The sequence below is a fragment of the Gossypium hirsutum genome, chromosome A08, assembly GCF_007990345.1.
Source record: "Gossypium hirsutum isolate 1008001.06 chromosome A08, Gossypium_hirsutum_v2.1, whole genome shotgun sequence".
In the NCBI taxonomy this organism is placed as follows: Eukaryota; Viridiplantae; Streptophyta; class Magnoliopsida; order Malvales; family Malvaceae; genus Gossypium; species Gossypium hirsutum.
In genome coordinates this window covers 97,618-111,784 of record NC_053431.1, presented here as the reverse complement: position 1 = coordinate 111,784, position 14,167 = coordinate 97,618, and the positions used below count along the sequence as shown (strand labels likewise).

General features: G+C 37.8%; 2 protein-coding genes across 3 annotated transcripts; one reads left to right on the top strand and one right to left on the bottom strand.

Annotated features, from left to right (window-relative positions):
• Positions 1–944: 944 nt before the first annotated feature.
• LOC107938418 (cation/H(+) antiporter 24) lies at positions 945–10,019 on the top strand. The gene is made up of 3 exons (XM_041075470.1): positions 945–2,170; positions 2,263–3,270; positions 8,733–10,019. Exons 1-3 carry the CDS (start codon positions 1,850–1,852, stop codon positions 9,867–9,869), a joined length of 2,466 nt encoding a protein of 821 aa, XP_040931404.1. The 5' UTR covers positions 945–1,849; the 3' UTR covers positions 9,870–10,019.
• Positions 10,020–10,302: 283 nt separating this feature from the next.
• LOC107946920 (N-acylphosphatidylethanolamine synthase) lies at positions 10,303–13,637 on the bottom strand. Of its 2 annotated transcripts, none has more exons than XM_016881423.2 (5): positions 13,176–13,637; positions 12,967–13,094; positions 12,215–12,300; positions 11,699–11,836; positions 10,303–10,716 (listed from the first exon to the last, which is right to left on the bottom strand). In XM_016881423.2, the coding sequence occupies exons 1-5, from the start codon at positions 13,382–13,384 to the stop codon at positions 10,426–10,428; spliced, it is 852 nt and encodes a 283-aa protein (XP_016736912.1). In that variant the 5' UTR covers positions 13,385–13,637; the 3' UTR covers positions 10,303–10,425. The 2 variants fall into 2 exon arrangements, with proteins under 2 accessions (XP_016736912.1, XP_016736913.1); XM_016881424.2 differs by having other exon boundaries at positions 13,196–13,598.
• Between the last annotated feature and the right edge of the window lie 530 nt (positions 13,638–14,167).

The window sequence follows — 14,167 nt, the reverse complement described above, 5'->3', positions numbered from 1 at the left end:
TTAAAACATCATTTTTACATTAAAAAATATATTGTTATAACCTAAGTTGAAGTTTCAAATATATAAATGAGAGTACATGAAATTATCACAACCCATATGCAATATAACTTGGCAACTCCAAAAATTTATTTATTTTTAGTTCACAATTGAATTTAAAATAACAAGGGTGAATGTAAAGGGATAGGCAAGGCCCTAACCCCTACAAAATGGATAATTATTGTTATATATTTTTGTCCTTGAGACACGTGCTAATAATTTAGATAGCGTTGACTTTTTGTTGACTTCGTCTAACAAAATGCTCCTTTTGGGGCCACCCACCTTGGAATGGAGGATATTGACCCTCCTCACCTTCAACCATCCAGGAGGCTCTTTACTCTTCGTTCTCCTCATAGATGCCAAGGCAATTAACTTTTTAGGTGTGAACACGTACTTGAATCCTTGTAGATCCCAATAAAATATAATAACTTCATACTAATCACATGCATAATAAAATGGTCTCACATTGGACATCCTTCACCTATTAGATGAGGATAATTCCCTCCATAATGATGTGTCACATTACACTAGTGACTAAGAGGACCCCTCTTATAAACATCCTCACCATCGAGGAAGAGGAGATCGACTTTCAAGCAACCTAAAATTACCCAGAGCAAGTATTTCCTCAAGCAAACATTCGTTGTACAATATATCAACAAGGGTAAAAACATATTAAAAAATAAAATTTGAAAATCTTGAAATCAAAAATAAAAAACTAAATTTAAAAAATGATAAAAAAATTATAAGCAAACAACTTAGAATTGAAAAAACTGAAACCAACAATTAAAAAAATTAAAAAACGTTAGCATAAAATTGAAAAAAAAATGTTATCCAACTATGTATTTGATTAAAAATTTAAAAAAAAGTAATATTGAAAAGGAAAAAGAAAAAAAACCACTACCTAGAAACTAACAGAAATAAAAAAAATTGATTATATTAAAATTTAAAAACTAAAAAAAGATATAAAATAAGAAAACATGTGTCTAAAAATTTAAAAAATTAAGATCAGAGCATTGTGGTAATATTGTTGTCATGTTTGATCTCTGGCTTTGTGGGGGTAATGATGAGGTTTGATGGTAACGTTTTAGCACCATCTTCTCATTGTTCTTTGTTCGCTTAGCTTTGAAGAGAATGGTAGAACAAGTTTGGTTGCCTACCACTTTGTATTCTTTAGAATTGGAAACGTGTTATGATCATCTTAATTTCTCCGAGTTAAACTGTATCGTTTTATTTTACAAGCTATGTATACGTGGAAGGGAATCATTCAAATTTACTAAGCATCACAGTTCACAATGTGGGTCTTTATGATTGCCTGCTATACATATAAAATTCTTGAACTCACAAATGAATTAATTAAGCAGAAGCAAAACAGATGCCTAAGTTTCAGCATTTAATTTCTCTTCCCCTCTCGCTATGAGCCAAGAGCCATTGCTTCCTCTTGTGGTTTCCACGACAAATTAGCAAAACTATCACTTCCTTGGCAACATGTTTTTGGTATCCAAACCACCCCCAAAAAAGAAATATAAACAATGCACTGAGATCTCTTTATGGGAAGATTTGTTTTGCTGTATAACCTTGATGATGATTTTGTAGCATGCATGCCAATACAAATTCCCTGATTCCAATGTATATAATTGACATGTTTTCCTTTTATAGTATATACAAATTATTTTTCAAGCGGTAGGGACTTCGATTAAACTCGAGACTCGTTCATTTTTATTTTAAGGAAACAAGACGACCAAGACCTTAAGGAAAGAAAAACCAACAATTTCTCCTTTTTGTATTGTTGCATGATAGTTAATAAGTTTACGGGATGGTTAGGGTTTTCCCAGCTGGTCAGCCGTTGAAGTCCATTAATGCATGGGCATGGCGAGCCCATTCACAAGCCTACCACACCAGAATGGACATGAGAGGTGCTAAGTTCCATACCTCCAACCGAGGCACTGCAGCAGTGCCACTGGTATGTGTGAGAGCACAAGGGTCTCATGCCTTCGGCATTTTCTATGGCCAAAACCCTATTTTTGTCTCCTACGATATGGTCCTTGCGGATCTAATCTTGATGATTTTCCTCATCCAGACGGTTCGCTTTCTTCTAAAGCCTTTCAGACAGCCTAGGTTGGTTGCTGAGTTAATTGTGAGTATCTTATATTCTTTTTCTTTCTTTTTTCTTATTCATATTCTTCATGCTAATAATCTTCCACGTCTGCTTGGAAAAATTAAATCAAGGCGGGCATCATCATTGGACCATGTCTTCTAGGGAAGAGCAAGCGGTTTAACGAAATCATGTTTCCCCTGTATTCCCGTTTCGTGCTGAGAACTTTGGGAATATTTGCGCTAATGTTATTCGTGTTTGTAAGCGGGGTTAAAATGGATCTAACCTTGATAAAACGATCAGGAAAAAAACATCTTTATATTGCCATGGTGAGCGTTATGCTGCCTTTCCTAACAGTGATGGCGATTGGGTTAATTATTCGAAAATTAATGGACCATGAAATGGCGAAAATATCGTCAATTGGGGGAATTGCGTCAGGTTTGTCGGTAACAACATTCCCCATCCACTATACTGTACTTGAAGAATTAAACCTGCTTAGCTCTGAGGTTGGAAATATGGCCTTGTCCATAGCACTAATTAGCGATAGCATAGGGATGAATTTCGTAACGGTTTTCGAGGCATTGAAACAAGTGGATGTATCGGCTGGAACTCTTGTTTGGTATCTGATATCCATGGTGGTTCTTGTAGCTTTCTTATTTTCTGCCATCCGACCAGCACTGTTTTGGATCATCGACCACACCCCTGAAGGACAAGCAGTGCATGAGTCTTATGTGGTTGCCATTTTGTTGGGAGTGTTTGTGGTTGGCTTCTTGACGGACATGTTCGGCTTAGCCGTTGCTTTTGGCCCATTCTGCCTAGGCTTGTTGATTCCAAACGGGCCGCCGCTAGGGGCAACCTTGGTGGAGAAAAGTGAGACAATTTTGAAGGAAATAATGATGCCTTTTACATTTGCATTTATCGGGCTCCACACAGATTTTTCTGCAATGACTGAAGCTGGCTGGAGGACATTGGGGCCACTGTTTAGCATGGTTATTTCAGGTTATGTGTCAAAATTCCTTGCAACTATGATAGGTGCCTTCATGGTAGCTGTCCCGTCGAGAGACAGCCTCGCTCTCAGCCTTGTTTTGAGCTTGAGGGGCCAAGTGGAGCTTGCTCTGTACATCCATTGGGTGGACAAAAATGTATGTATGTATGTGTCTTTTTTCTTTTTTTTCTTCCACTTTATCTTAGAATTGCTAACAAATACTAGGCAGGCAGTAGGTAGGGTAAGGTTGGTAGGTAGTAAATGTTGTTCCAATAGGGTCGGAAGCGTGTAAATTATTGTACTAAAAAATCACACAAAGTTCAATTCCCAGGGAAGAGAGGTGGATCACATGGATCTCTTAAATACCAAGTCTTTCCTTAGACAAAATATCCCTTCTATAGTAATTTAATAGCACAATTAAATACTACTATTATACCCTCAAATATTGAAAGAAAAATAGGACAAGAAAGAACACAAGAGATTTAACGAGGGCACTAACACCAGATGATAACTTTACTATCTCCAAAGTATTACAAACAAATAGAATTCCTTAAGAATTCTCAAATAGGAGAAGAGAGAAAACTAAGAGAGAAAGATTGGTTGGGATGGTTGAAATGAAAAATGAAAAGGCCTATTTATAGTTGAAGTTCAGGGACTAACTTGCAATGGCCTAAAAAATTAGGGACCAAAATTGCAATTATCCCATTCAACTTTTCAACATTCGGTGCAACTTGCTCAACCTTTTTAACAAGTTGCTTCCTACCTTTGTTGACCTTTCAACAATCTCCACCTTGAAGATTTGATTAGGATAATCACATCTTCACACACTTCCTTCAACTCCCCAAATTCGATAAAGTTATCTTTTGTAGTGCCTCTAAATGCGCTCTCGAGCGCCATACACCTGTAGGTGCTCAAATTCTCAGGATGTTAATCAAGTTCAAACAATGATTAAACTTGATTGTTGTTACCACTTTGGTCATCATATCTGCGGGATTATCTGCTGTCGGAATCTTCTGAAGTAGAATTTTTCCTTTTTCAAAGACTTCCCGCACAAAGTGATATCTTACGTCGATATGCTTGGTTCTTGAATGATAGACTTGATTTTTCGCTAAATGAATAGCACTCTGACTGTCACAATATAGACTAATGTGACTTTGAACAACTCCCAAGTCTTTCAATAATCCATTAAGCCAAATAGCCTCCTTAACAGCTTCTGTAACTGCCATATATTCTGCCTCTGTAGTAGACACAGCTACTGTAGACTGTAAGGTAGACTTCCAACTCACTGGGGCTTTCGCAAGAGTAAACAGATACCCCGTAGTTGAACGACGTTTATCTAAATCACCAGTAAAGTCGGAATCAACATATCCAACTACAAACTGACCAAGTGCTTCATCCTGTTCAAAAATTAAACCAACATCTACGGTTTTTCGAAGATACCGTAGAATCCATTTCACAGCTTGCCAATGTCCTTTTCCAGGATCATGCATATACCTGCTCACAACTCCAACAGCTTGTGAAATGTCAGGCCTCGTACACACCATCGCATACATCAAACTCCCAACTGCATTAGCATATGGGACTTTCGCCATATATTCTCTTTCATCTTCAGTCTTCGGAGATAATTGAGCACTAAGTTTCAAATGAGAAGCAAGTGGGGTACTTACATGTTTTGTGTTTTCATTTACACCAAAACATTGTAATACCTTTTTCAGATATTGCTTCTGATTTAAACAGAGCTTGCCTCTCGGTCTATCTCTACTTATCTCCATGCCGAGAATCTTCTTGGCCTCACCTAGATCTTTCATCTCGAACTCTTGATTCAACTGAGCCTTCAGCTTATCTATCTCATTTTGGCTCTTCGAAGCGATTAACATATCATCAACATACAAGAGTAGATAAATGAAAGATCCGTCATGCAGCTTCTGCAAATATACACAATTGTCATATTTGCTTATTGTGTACTTCTGCCTTCTCATAAAGCTATCAAATCGCTTGTACCACTGCCTCGGGGATTGCTTCAATCCATATAGCGATTTGTTCAGCTTATAAACCCAATTTCTACCACCAGCATCTGTGTATCCTTCGGGCTGAGTCATATAGATCTCCTCTTCTAACTCACCATGCAAGAAAGCCGTCTTAACATCAAGTTGAGCTAGCTCCAAATTCAACTGTGCTACCAAGGCCAACAAAATTCTAATGGAAGAATGCTTCACAACAGGGGAAAATACATCATTGTAGTCAATTCCCTCCTTCTGAGCGTAGCCTTTAGCTACCAATTTTGCCTTGTAGCGAATATCCTTCTTGCTAGGAGATCCATCTTTCTTTGCGAATACCCACTTGCATCCGATTGCCCTTTTACCTTTCGGTAATTGCGCCAATTCCCAAGTATTATTCTTCAGGAGAGACTGCATTTCTTCATCCATGGCGCTTTTCCACTTATCACTTTCTAAGCTTTGCATTGCTTCTTGATAAGTGATAGGAATATCATCAACAACGGGAAGGGCGTAGGCCACCATATCAGTAAATCGAGCAGGTTTACGAATTTCTCTCCGTGGCCTTGCAACTGCAACTGGTTCTGGTGTACTTAGTGGTTCTTGGGTCAGAACCTCTTCAACCTCTAATTCCTCCATTGTGGCTGGAGAATTAGACTTATTAACTGGGCAAATCCCCATCTGCTCAAACTCCACCTGTTTTGGAGTACACTCCACCTGCTGTGGAGTATTGCTTGTCTGAATATCTTTATCTGCTACCTTTTTCAATGTGGCAGATTCATCAAAGGTAACATCTCTGCTACAGATCATTTTCTTTGTGCTTAAGCACCAAAGACGAAATCCCTTCACTCCAGAAGTGATTCCCATAAAGAGAGCTTTCTTTGCCCTCGGATCTAACTTTGACTCCTTCACATGGTAATATGCTGTGGATCCAAACACATGTAAGGAATCATAATCTGTAGCCGGTTTTCCAGACCATACCTCCATAGGAGTTTTTCTTTCTAATGCAGATGATGGCAAACGATTAACAAGATGGCCAGCGTATGTCACAGCCTCAGCCCAAAATTGCTTGCCCAACCCAGCATTGGACAACATACATCGAACTTTCTCCAGCAATGTTCGATTCATACGCTCTGCCAATCCATTCTGCTGTGGTGTATCCCTAACTGTGAAGTGTCGAACAATACCATACTCTTGGCACACATCGAAGAACGGATCACTTTTATATTCCCCTCCATTGTCCGTCCTAAGCCGCTTGATTTCTTGCCAGTCTGGTTTTCGATCATAGTTTTCCATTTAAGAAAAACTCTAAGCACTTCATCCTTAGTTCTCATGGTATACACCTAAACTCTTCTGGAAAAGTCATCAACAAAAGTAACAAAGTAGTGTTTTCCTCCCAATGAAGGTGTCTTGGAAGGCCCCCACACATCTGAGTGAACATATTCCAAAATACCTTTTGTATTATGGATAGCAGTACCGAATTTCACTCTCTTTTGCTTTCCCAGAACACAATGCTCACAAAATTTTAATTTGTAAGCCTTTGCACCTTTCAACAATCCTTGCTTTGCCAGAATTTGCAAGGATTTTTCGCTGGCATGTCCCAACTTCATATGCCACAACTGCATTGAGTCCAATTCTTTGTTACCGAAAGCTGTAGCGACTGCTCCAATAACTGTACTACCTTGGTAGTAATACAAGTTATTTTTCCTGATGCCCTTCAATATCACAAGTGCGCCAGATGTCACTTTCAAAATCCCATCTCTCATAGTAACAACTGAACCATTGGATTCCAAGGCTCCCAATGAGATGAGATTTTTCTTCAAACTGGGCACGTACCGAACATCAATCAGAACTCTGGTTGATCCATCTTGATTCTTTAATTGGATTGAACCTATCCCAACAGTTTTACAGGCATTGTCATTGCCCATATAAACAACTCCTCCATTTAGTTCTACTAAATCAGAGAAACACTCCCGGTTAGGGGACATATGAAAGGTACAACCCGAATCCAATATCCACTCATCTGAATGGAACGACGATGATGATGCAACCAGTGATAGTTCAGAGTCACTAGTATCATGTTTTGCAACACAAGCATCTACAACAGCTTTTCCCTTATTCTTCAGCTTTGGACAATTTTTCTTCCAGTGGTCTTTCTCATGACAAAAAGCACATTCATCTTTCCCGAGTCTGGACTTTGACTTTGATCTCCCCTTTTGAGTTTTCTTCCGAGTGTATGAACGACCTCGGACTACTAAAGCTTCTGTATCTCTGATTGAGTTTTTCTGTTTGTCCTTCTTTCTCTGTTCATAACTGTATAAGGCCGCACAGACTTCGCTCAGAGATATATCACTCCTGCCATGAAGTAGAGTAGTTTCTAGGAACTCAAACTCCTAAGGAAGTGACCCCAACAGCATCAAAGCAAATCTTCATCTTTGAATGTCTCATCCATATTCAGCAAATCAGTGACTAACTGATTAAATTTGGTGATGTGATCATTCATTGTGGTACTTGGGACGTGTGTGAAGCGAAACAGTCTTTTCTTCAAGTGGAGCTTATTTTGACTGTTTTTCTTCAAAAATTTTTCTTCAAGTGCCACCCACAACTTATTTGCAGAAGTCTCCTTTGAAAAAGCATACATCTGCTCTCGAAAAAGGCATGATCAAATTGTGCCACATGCCAACCGATTGATCGCCTTCCAATCTTTCTCCTGTACATATCTGGTTTCTCTTCATCAATGGCAATGTCTAGACCCTGCTGAAAAAGGGCATCTAGAACCTCACTTTGCCACATACCAAAATGGCCTGTGCCATTAAAGATCTCCACGGCCAGTCTTGCATTTGCAATTGTTGGTCTTGTCCACATGGACGATGTTGAAGCTCCTACACCGACCGTTTTCTCCATAATCTTTCAATATACCTAAGGAAATCTTTTCTGATGTGGAAGATCAGTTTAAACTGCAACCACAGAGCATACTACGATTAACCTTCGGCTCTTGATACCACTTGTTGTTCCAATAGGGTCGGAAGCATGTAAATTATTGTACTAAAAAATCACACAAAGTTCAATTCCCAGGGAAGAGAGGTGGATCACATGGATCTCTTAAATACCAAGTCTTTCCTTAGACAGAATATCCCTTCTATAGTAATTTAATAGCACAATTAAATACTACTATTATACCCTCAAATATTGAAAGAAAAATAGGACAAGAAAGAACACAAGAGATTTAACGAGGTTCGGTAAATTATACCTACGTCCTCAGGCACTAATACCAGATGATAACTTTACTATCTCCAAAGTATAACAAACAAATAGAATTCCTTAAGAATTCTAAAATGGGAGAAGAGAGAAAACTAAGAGAGAAAGATTGGTTGGGATGGTTGAAATGAAAAATAAAAAGGCCTATTTATAGTTGAAGTTCAGGGACTAACTTACAAATGGCCTAAAAAATTAGGGACCAAAATTGCAATTATCCCATTCAAATTTTCAACATTCGGTGCAACTTGCTCAACCTTTTTAACAAGTTGCTTCCTACATTTGTTGACCTTTCAACAGTAAAGTCATAATAGAACTAACTATATATCTCATCTGATTTGTGTTTACTTACGATGCAACAATGAAGCAGATGATACGGCTACCAGGTTTCTCCATGATGATATTTCTAACAACGATATTATTGGCAACTCTTACACCTTTGATCAGTGTCATATATGATCCCTCAAAGCCTTACAAGGTACTCAAGAGGAGAACCATTCAACATACCCCACCGGGTGAAGAAGTTCGGATTCTTGTGTGCATCCGGGACAAGAAAAGCGTTCCAAGCCTGGTTAACCTTCTTGAAGTCACTTATCCTACGCTTCAAAACCCTTTGTCCGTTTACGCTTTCCACCTTGTGGAGCTCATTGGCCGTGCTAACCCTGTGTTCATAGACCACGACAATGATCCGGATCCGGATGACCTTTCCATCAGGTTTCCCGACTCGGAAGCAATCCGCAACGCTCTCATTCTCTATCAAGAAAACAGAGATGAAAGCGTTAAGCTCCATTTCTTCACAGCTTTAGCAGCGAAGCGTACGATGTTTCAGGACGTGTGCAAGCTAGCTTTGAACAGCAAGGCTACTATTATCATTTTGCCATTGGAAAGGCAATACGATGGGGAGATAGGCACAGCTGAGCAATGGGGTAGAGGGCAGACGTTGAACACCGAAGTATTATCCCATGCACCTTGCTCCGTTGGACTTCTGATTGACAAGGCCCACCGGTGGCACCTACCATTGACTCGCTGCTCCGGGGGCACTACGTCTCACGACTTTATTGTGCTATTTCTGGGAGGACCAGACTCTAGAGAATGCCTTGCATATGCAGATCATATGGTTGCCAACCCCAATGTCTCTCTAACTTTGGTGAGGTTTCTTTCTTCAAACCCCGAAGGAGACGATGAAAGGCAAAAGAAGCTTGACGATGGGCTGGTAACGTGGTTCTGGGTGAAGAACGAAGCAAATGAGAGAGTGATTTACAGAGAGGTAGTGGTAAAAGATGGAGCAGATACAGCTGCAGCAATAAAGGCAATGGCGGAAGAGAAATTTTATCATCTATGGATCGTGGGAAGGAAACAAGGGATAAATGAAAGTCTTTTGGAAGGGTTGTCAACTTGGACAGATAACCAAGAAGAGCTTGGGATTATTGGGGACTATGTTTCATCTTCTGATTTTGTTGATGCGGATTCTGTGTTGGTGGTGCAGAAGCAAATTCTGAGGGGGTAAGGCCCTTCTTCCCTAATTGATTTAAATTTGGACTTCACGAAATGCATGTAAATTTTTATTAGGTCTTAATTTAGGTTGAAGAGTTTAGACATTTAATTATTTGCCTTGTACTTCTTACTCCTTTATTTATCAATTTTATTATTCTTGTTACTATTATTTATATTACTAACACTAATATTTTTTTCTAAATTATTACTACTATTTTTATTATTATTTCAACTAATAACATACATATAATTCTAAAAAATAATATAATAAACAAAAAGCAACCGTGCTTACAAATGAAGAGGAAAAACTCATTCAACGATACAGATCAAATTACATTAATGGCTTATCTGCAATATCTAATTTAAACTCTTCAACCCAAAGTATAAGAGAGAATGGTTTTCCCTAGTAAGAAAAACCCAAGTATTGCCAAGTGTGGTTTAAGAGCTTCCATAAATATTTGGATCATTTATTGATAGCAACTCCGCAAAATTAGTTTCCAACAACAGGCACCCTCTAGCGCCACAACTATAACCCTTACATTCAAATGTGACTATCCATTAAAAAAAATCTATTTTAAGGAACTTCGTAACTCCTCCATGGCACTTTGTATTTCATCTGAAATACTTGAGTAGAGATACCTCTGCGCTGCTTCATCCAAATCCAATCCATAAGAGGAGATAACGGGCCATCCTCTAGACGTTGTTGTTGAAGAAAATACATCACCACGAGACTTTGAAATTGCCAACTCCCTCATTTTAGGAATATCAAATTCTAGAGGCTTTCCAATCATAATTTTTATTTTCTTATTGCATAATGGAAAAGGAGGCCTTCTGTCAAGAAAAAACTTCTCCGGCATCACCTGTTGAAGACCCCAACCAACCAAACAACTCAAATTTAATAAGTTGCTCAGTATCCACATGTGAACATCAAAAAAAAAAAAAAAAAACAAGCAGCTTATCATATTTTCTCTACTTCAACATGCAATTCAATGCAATCCAAGTATCAAAGAGCTGCTACAAGAAAACCATGTGTACCATACTTCTGCATATTGGTCTAAATATCGGATGCAAGAGACACCATCCACAATTCTCTTGCTTATTGGTCTAAATGTAAACACGCCGTAAAACAACTGCTTTCTACTGACATAAACCCATTATTGAATAAAACATTTATACTGAATTGCACAAGTCAACTGAATTTAGCAGCCGCAAACCAGACATACACTTTAACGGCATTAGAACTGGCTTACACAGCCAGCCTGTAGCATAGAGAATATTTTACAATACTTGATATCATTGTTAGGATTCCAACTGTCTGAGGAGTTAATTATTGTCTTCGGTGATGTGATTATCCTAAAAACAATGACAACAGTATATGGAACTTCCAGCCAGCACTTCTAGGCTCCAAGCCAGAGGATCAATACATAAAAGAGATGAAGCATTGGCAAGAAATTGAAAGGCAAAAAAAACCTGTTGTTTTATTTTATTAAAATCATTGTTCATCTAAGTTCAACCGAATCCTTTAATCATGGAATTGCATTTTATCAGTCAATTTCATTTTGCTGACAAGAATTACGACATCAATCTAATATTGTTACTATGAATCTTCCAATGCAAGCTATTACTGCATCAAAACAAAACCCAAACTAGGGAAGCCGATTTCCTAAGAGGGTTATGGTCAAACTGGCATATGTAGATCAAATATCATAGTCAACTCATTCATGCAGAATGTTCACAATCATGAGAAAGAAATTTATACAGACCCAGGAAATTAATTCTACGAGCCCAACAAACAATATCCACTCAGGAAACACAAAAGGCAACTTATGAAAGATATCTAACCTCTTCAAACCCACTATGAACCATAGGAAGAACTATAGGAGTCACATGGGCACGAACAATCAGACTAGCTGTTCCCCATTTTAATCGTCTTATCGGTGCATCTTCTTGGGATACTTTACCTTCAGGAAATGTATGTAGCTGCCAGTTAATAATAGAAAATTTAGGAAGCTTAAAGCCATGAAGCAGCCATATTTGAGAAAGGAATCTCATTACACCAACAAAAAATTATTTACAAGGTTTAGAACCATTCTAAAAACAAGTTACTGTATGGATCAATGAAAGTACAGAAGCCCAAGCAATTCTCAGTCTCTTAGGAGTTTGCTTTTCTCAAACATAATTTAATTCAAGGGTGCTCTCAGCAAAGCTAGTGTTGCTTGTTCTTTTCTTGATTTATTTCCTTGAAATCAGGCCGTCTACCTTGATCTATTAACGAGCTCAGAAAAATCCAACAATCTCGTGAAACAAAAGATTTACCAAAATTTCAAAATAACAATAGTATAAATTTAGGTGAAATACCCAGGCTCCATTGTTTAAGCATTGAAGAGCTTCATTCATGTATTCCTGATAAATTCCAGCACCCCTTGTAATAGGTATGCATTTACCTGCACAATTTACAATTTCAGAGACAAACCTTTACATTAAAACTACCTGGTCTTTCAAAAACCCAACCAAGTTGACAGAAGATTTCTTCTATGTATAAACAAAGGTTTTAGTTAGTAGCATAACTCGTACAAGAAGTAACATATTAATTAATAATGATGAAAATTCACAAATCAAAAGGAATTTCCAACAACCTAATGCAAGTACCTACAATATGTAAAAGCATGATATTTAAACGTGGATCAGTGAGGGCAGTCAGACAACCGGTCATATTTTGAGCAAAATCAGACCCATGAAAGAGTCAATCAAAACCCGTATGTTTTGACCAAAGCATGTAAAACCCAACTGTAGTGGAGGAGAACTGAGCATTCAGTAAGTGAAAAAGAATCAGCAGTCTGGTGGTAGACAGAGAATCTGCATTGGTGTGTTTCTTAGCTTATGCTAGCTTATCTTCCGACTCGAGATAGTAACTCTTAATCTAAATAATATTCCTCAACTTAATATGGATGTTTATATGTAAATTCAACAATATTTGTTAAAGTCAAGTGAAAGCTAACAATAGAATCGAACTGATAAGCTAGTGATATGATAACTGAAAATAGTTTTTGTTAAAGAGATAGATAAGTAGAAGAGTGGTAGTAGCAGTGGGAAAGAAAAATGGGGCATACCAAGTCTAAAAAAATAAGTGAGCACAGAATTCTTAAAACAAATGTCTTCAGCAGCAAGTACCCATCGTGCCAAATGGGCATCCAAGGAGGGGAAACCTTTGAACCCCCAAAGAAGTGGATCATCCAAGCTGCAAAGAAGATGAAAATATGAATCGTATCTAATAAGACAAAGTAAAGAAGAAAGAAGGATTCAAAGGAGGAGCACCCACGTAGACATGTGATTACTAACAGTGAGGAGTGGTATGCCAGGGGGTCGAGAACGCACAAGACGAATGAGGGTATCAGCATTATGAACGGAGGTGGTGTTGAGAAGAGTTGCTACCGCCTTGGCGAATGCCCCCACTGCCAGAAACACCATCTTCCTAGGTATTCCTCTCATGTGCTTCTCCCTGCCTGCCCATTCCATTGTCCTTCCCATTTATCCCCTTTTCGAGCAAACAGCAAGCGCAGGGTCTTGGGTTTTTCCTTTTTCTAGCACCAGTCAGAACCAGAAAGGAAAAGAAGAGTCGGGTCGATCTTCATCCGGAAATCAAATTGCAGGTGTAGGGCTGACCTTGCAGGCCCAGATGTCTACGGAAAAACACTATACTAGGATGGCCTCTGTTTTAAAGCACCAATAAAAGATAATTTCATCTTTGACGGCATCTACACTTTTGAAGATAATCTATCAAGGCATAATGATTCTAATGTTTAGTTTTTTTTTTATTTTTTTCGCTTTTAACTTTCAAATTTTAATTAAATTAATTATTTTAATTTTTTATGAAATTTTATTAATTTATAAACTACACGAAATTGCTATATTAATTACCAAGTCATGACCAAATATACAACACCAATTTACTCAGTGAAGTTCGAAAAAAGAAAAAGTAAGGACCAATTTGATTTATCATATTAAATATACGTTAATCTTAAAATTTTCTTTAAATTTTCTTAGTGGGAAAAATCATATTATGAATGAGGAAGATTTTATGTATAACCTAAAACCTAAGATAGAATAAGATAACATGGTTAATTATAATTATTTAAAATTTATTCTTTAAAAAAATTATACACGTACATAAAACGAATACATCAATATATATATATACACACATTTCAGAGATGCATGCAGCTAAATTTATATGAATGATAGAAAGAATTATATATAAAACGCATATGCACACACACATTCAGGTAAAAAGGAAAAATATATGAAAAGGAA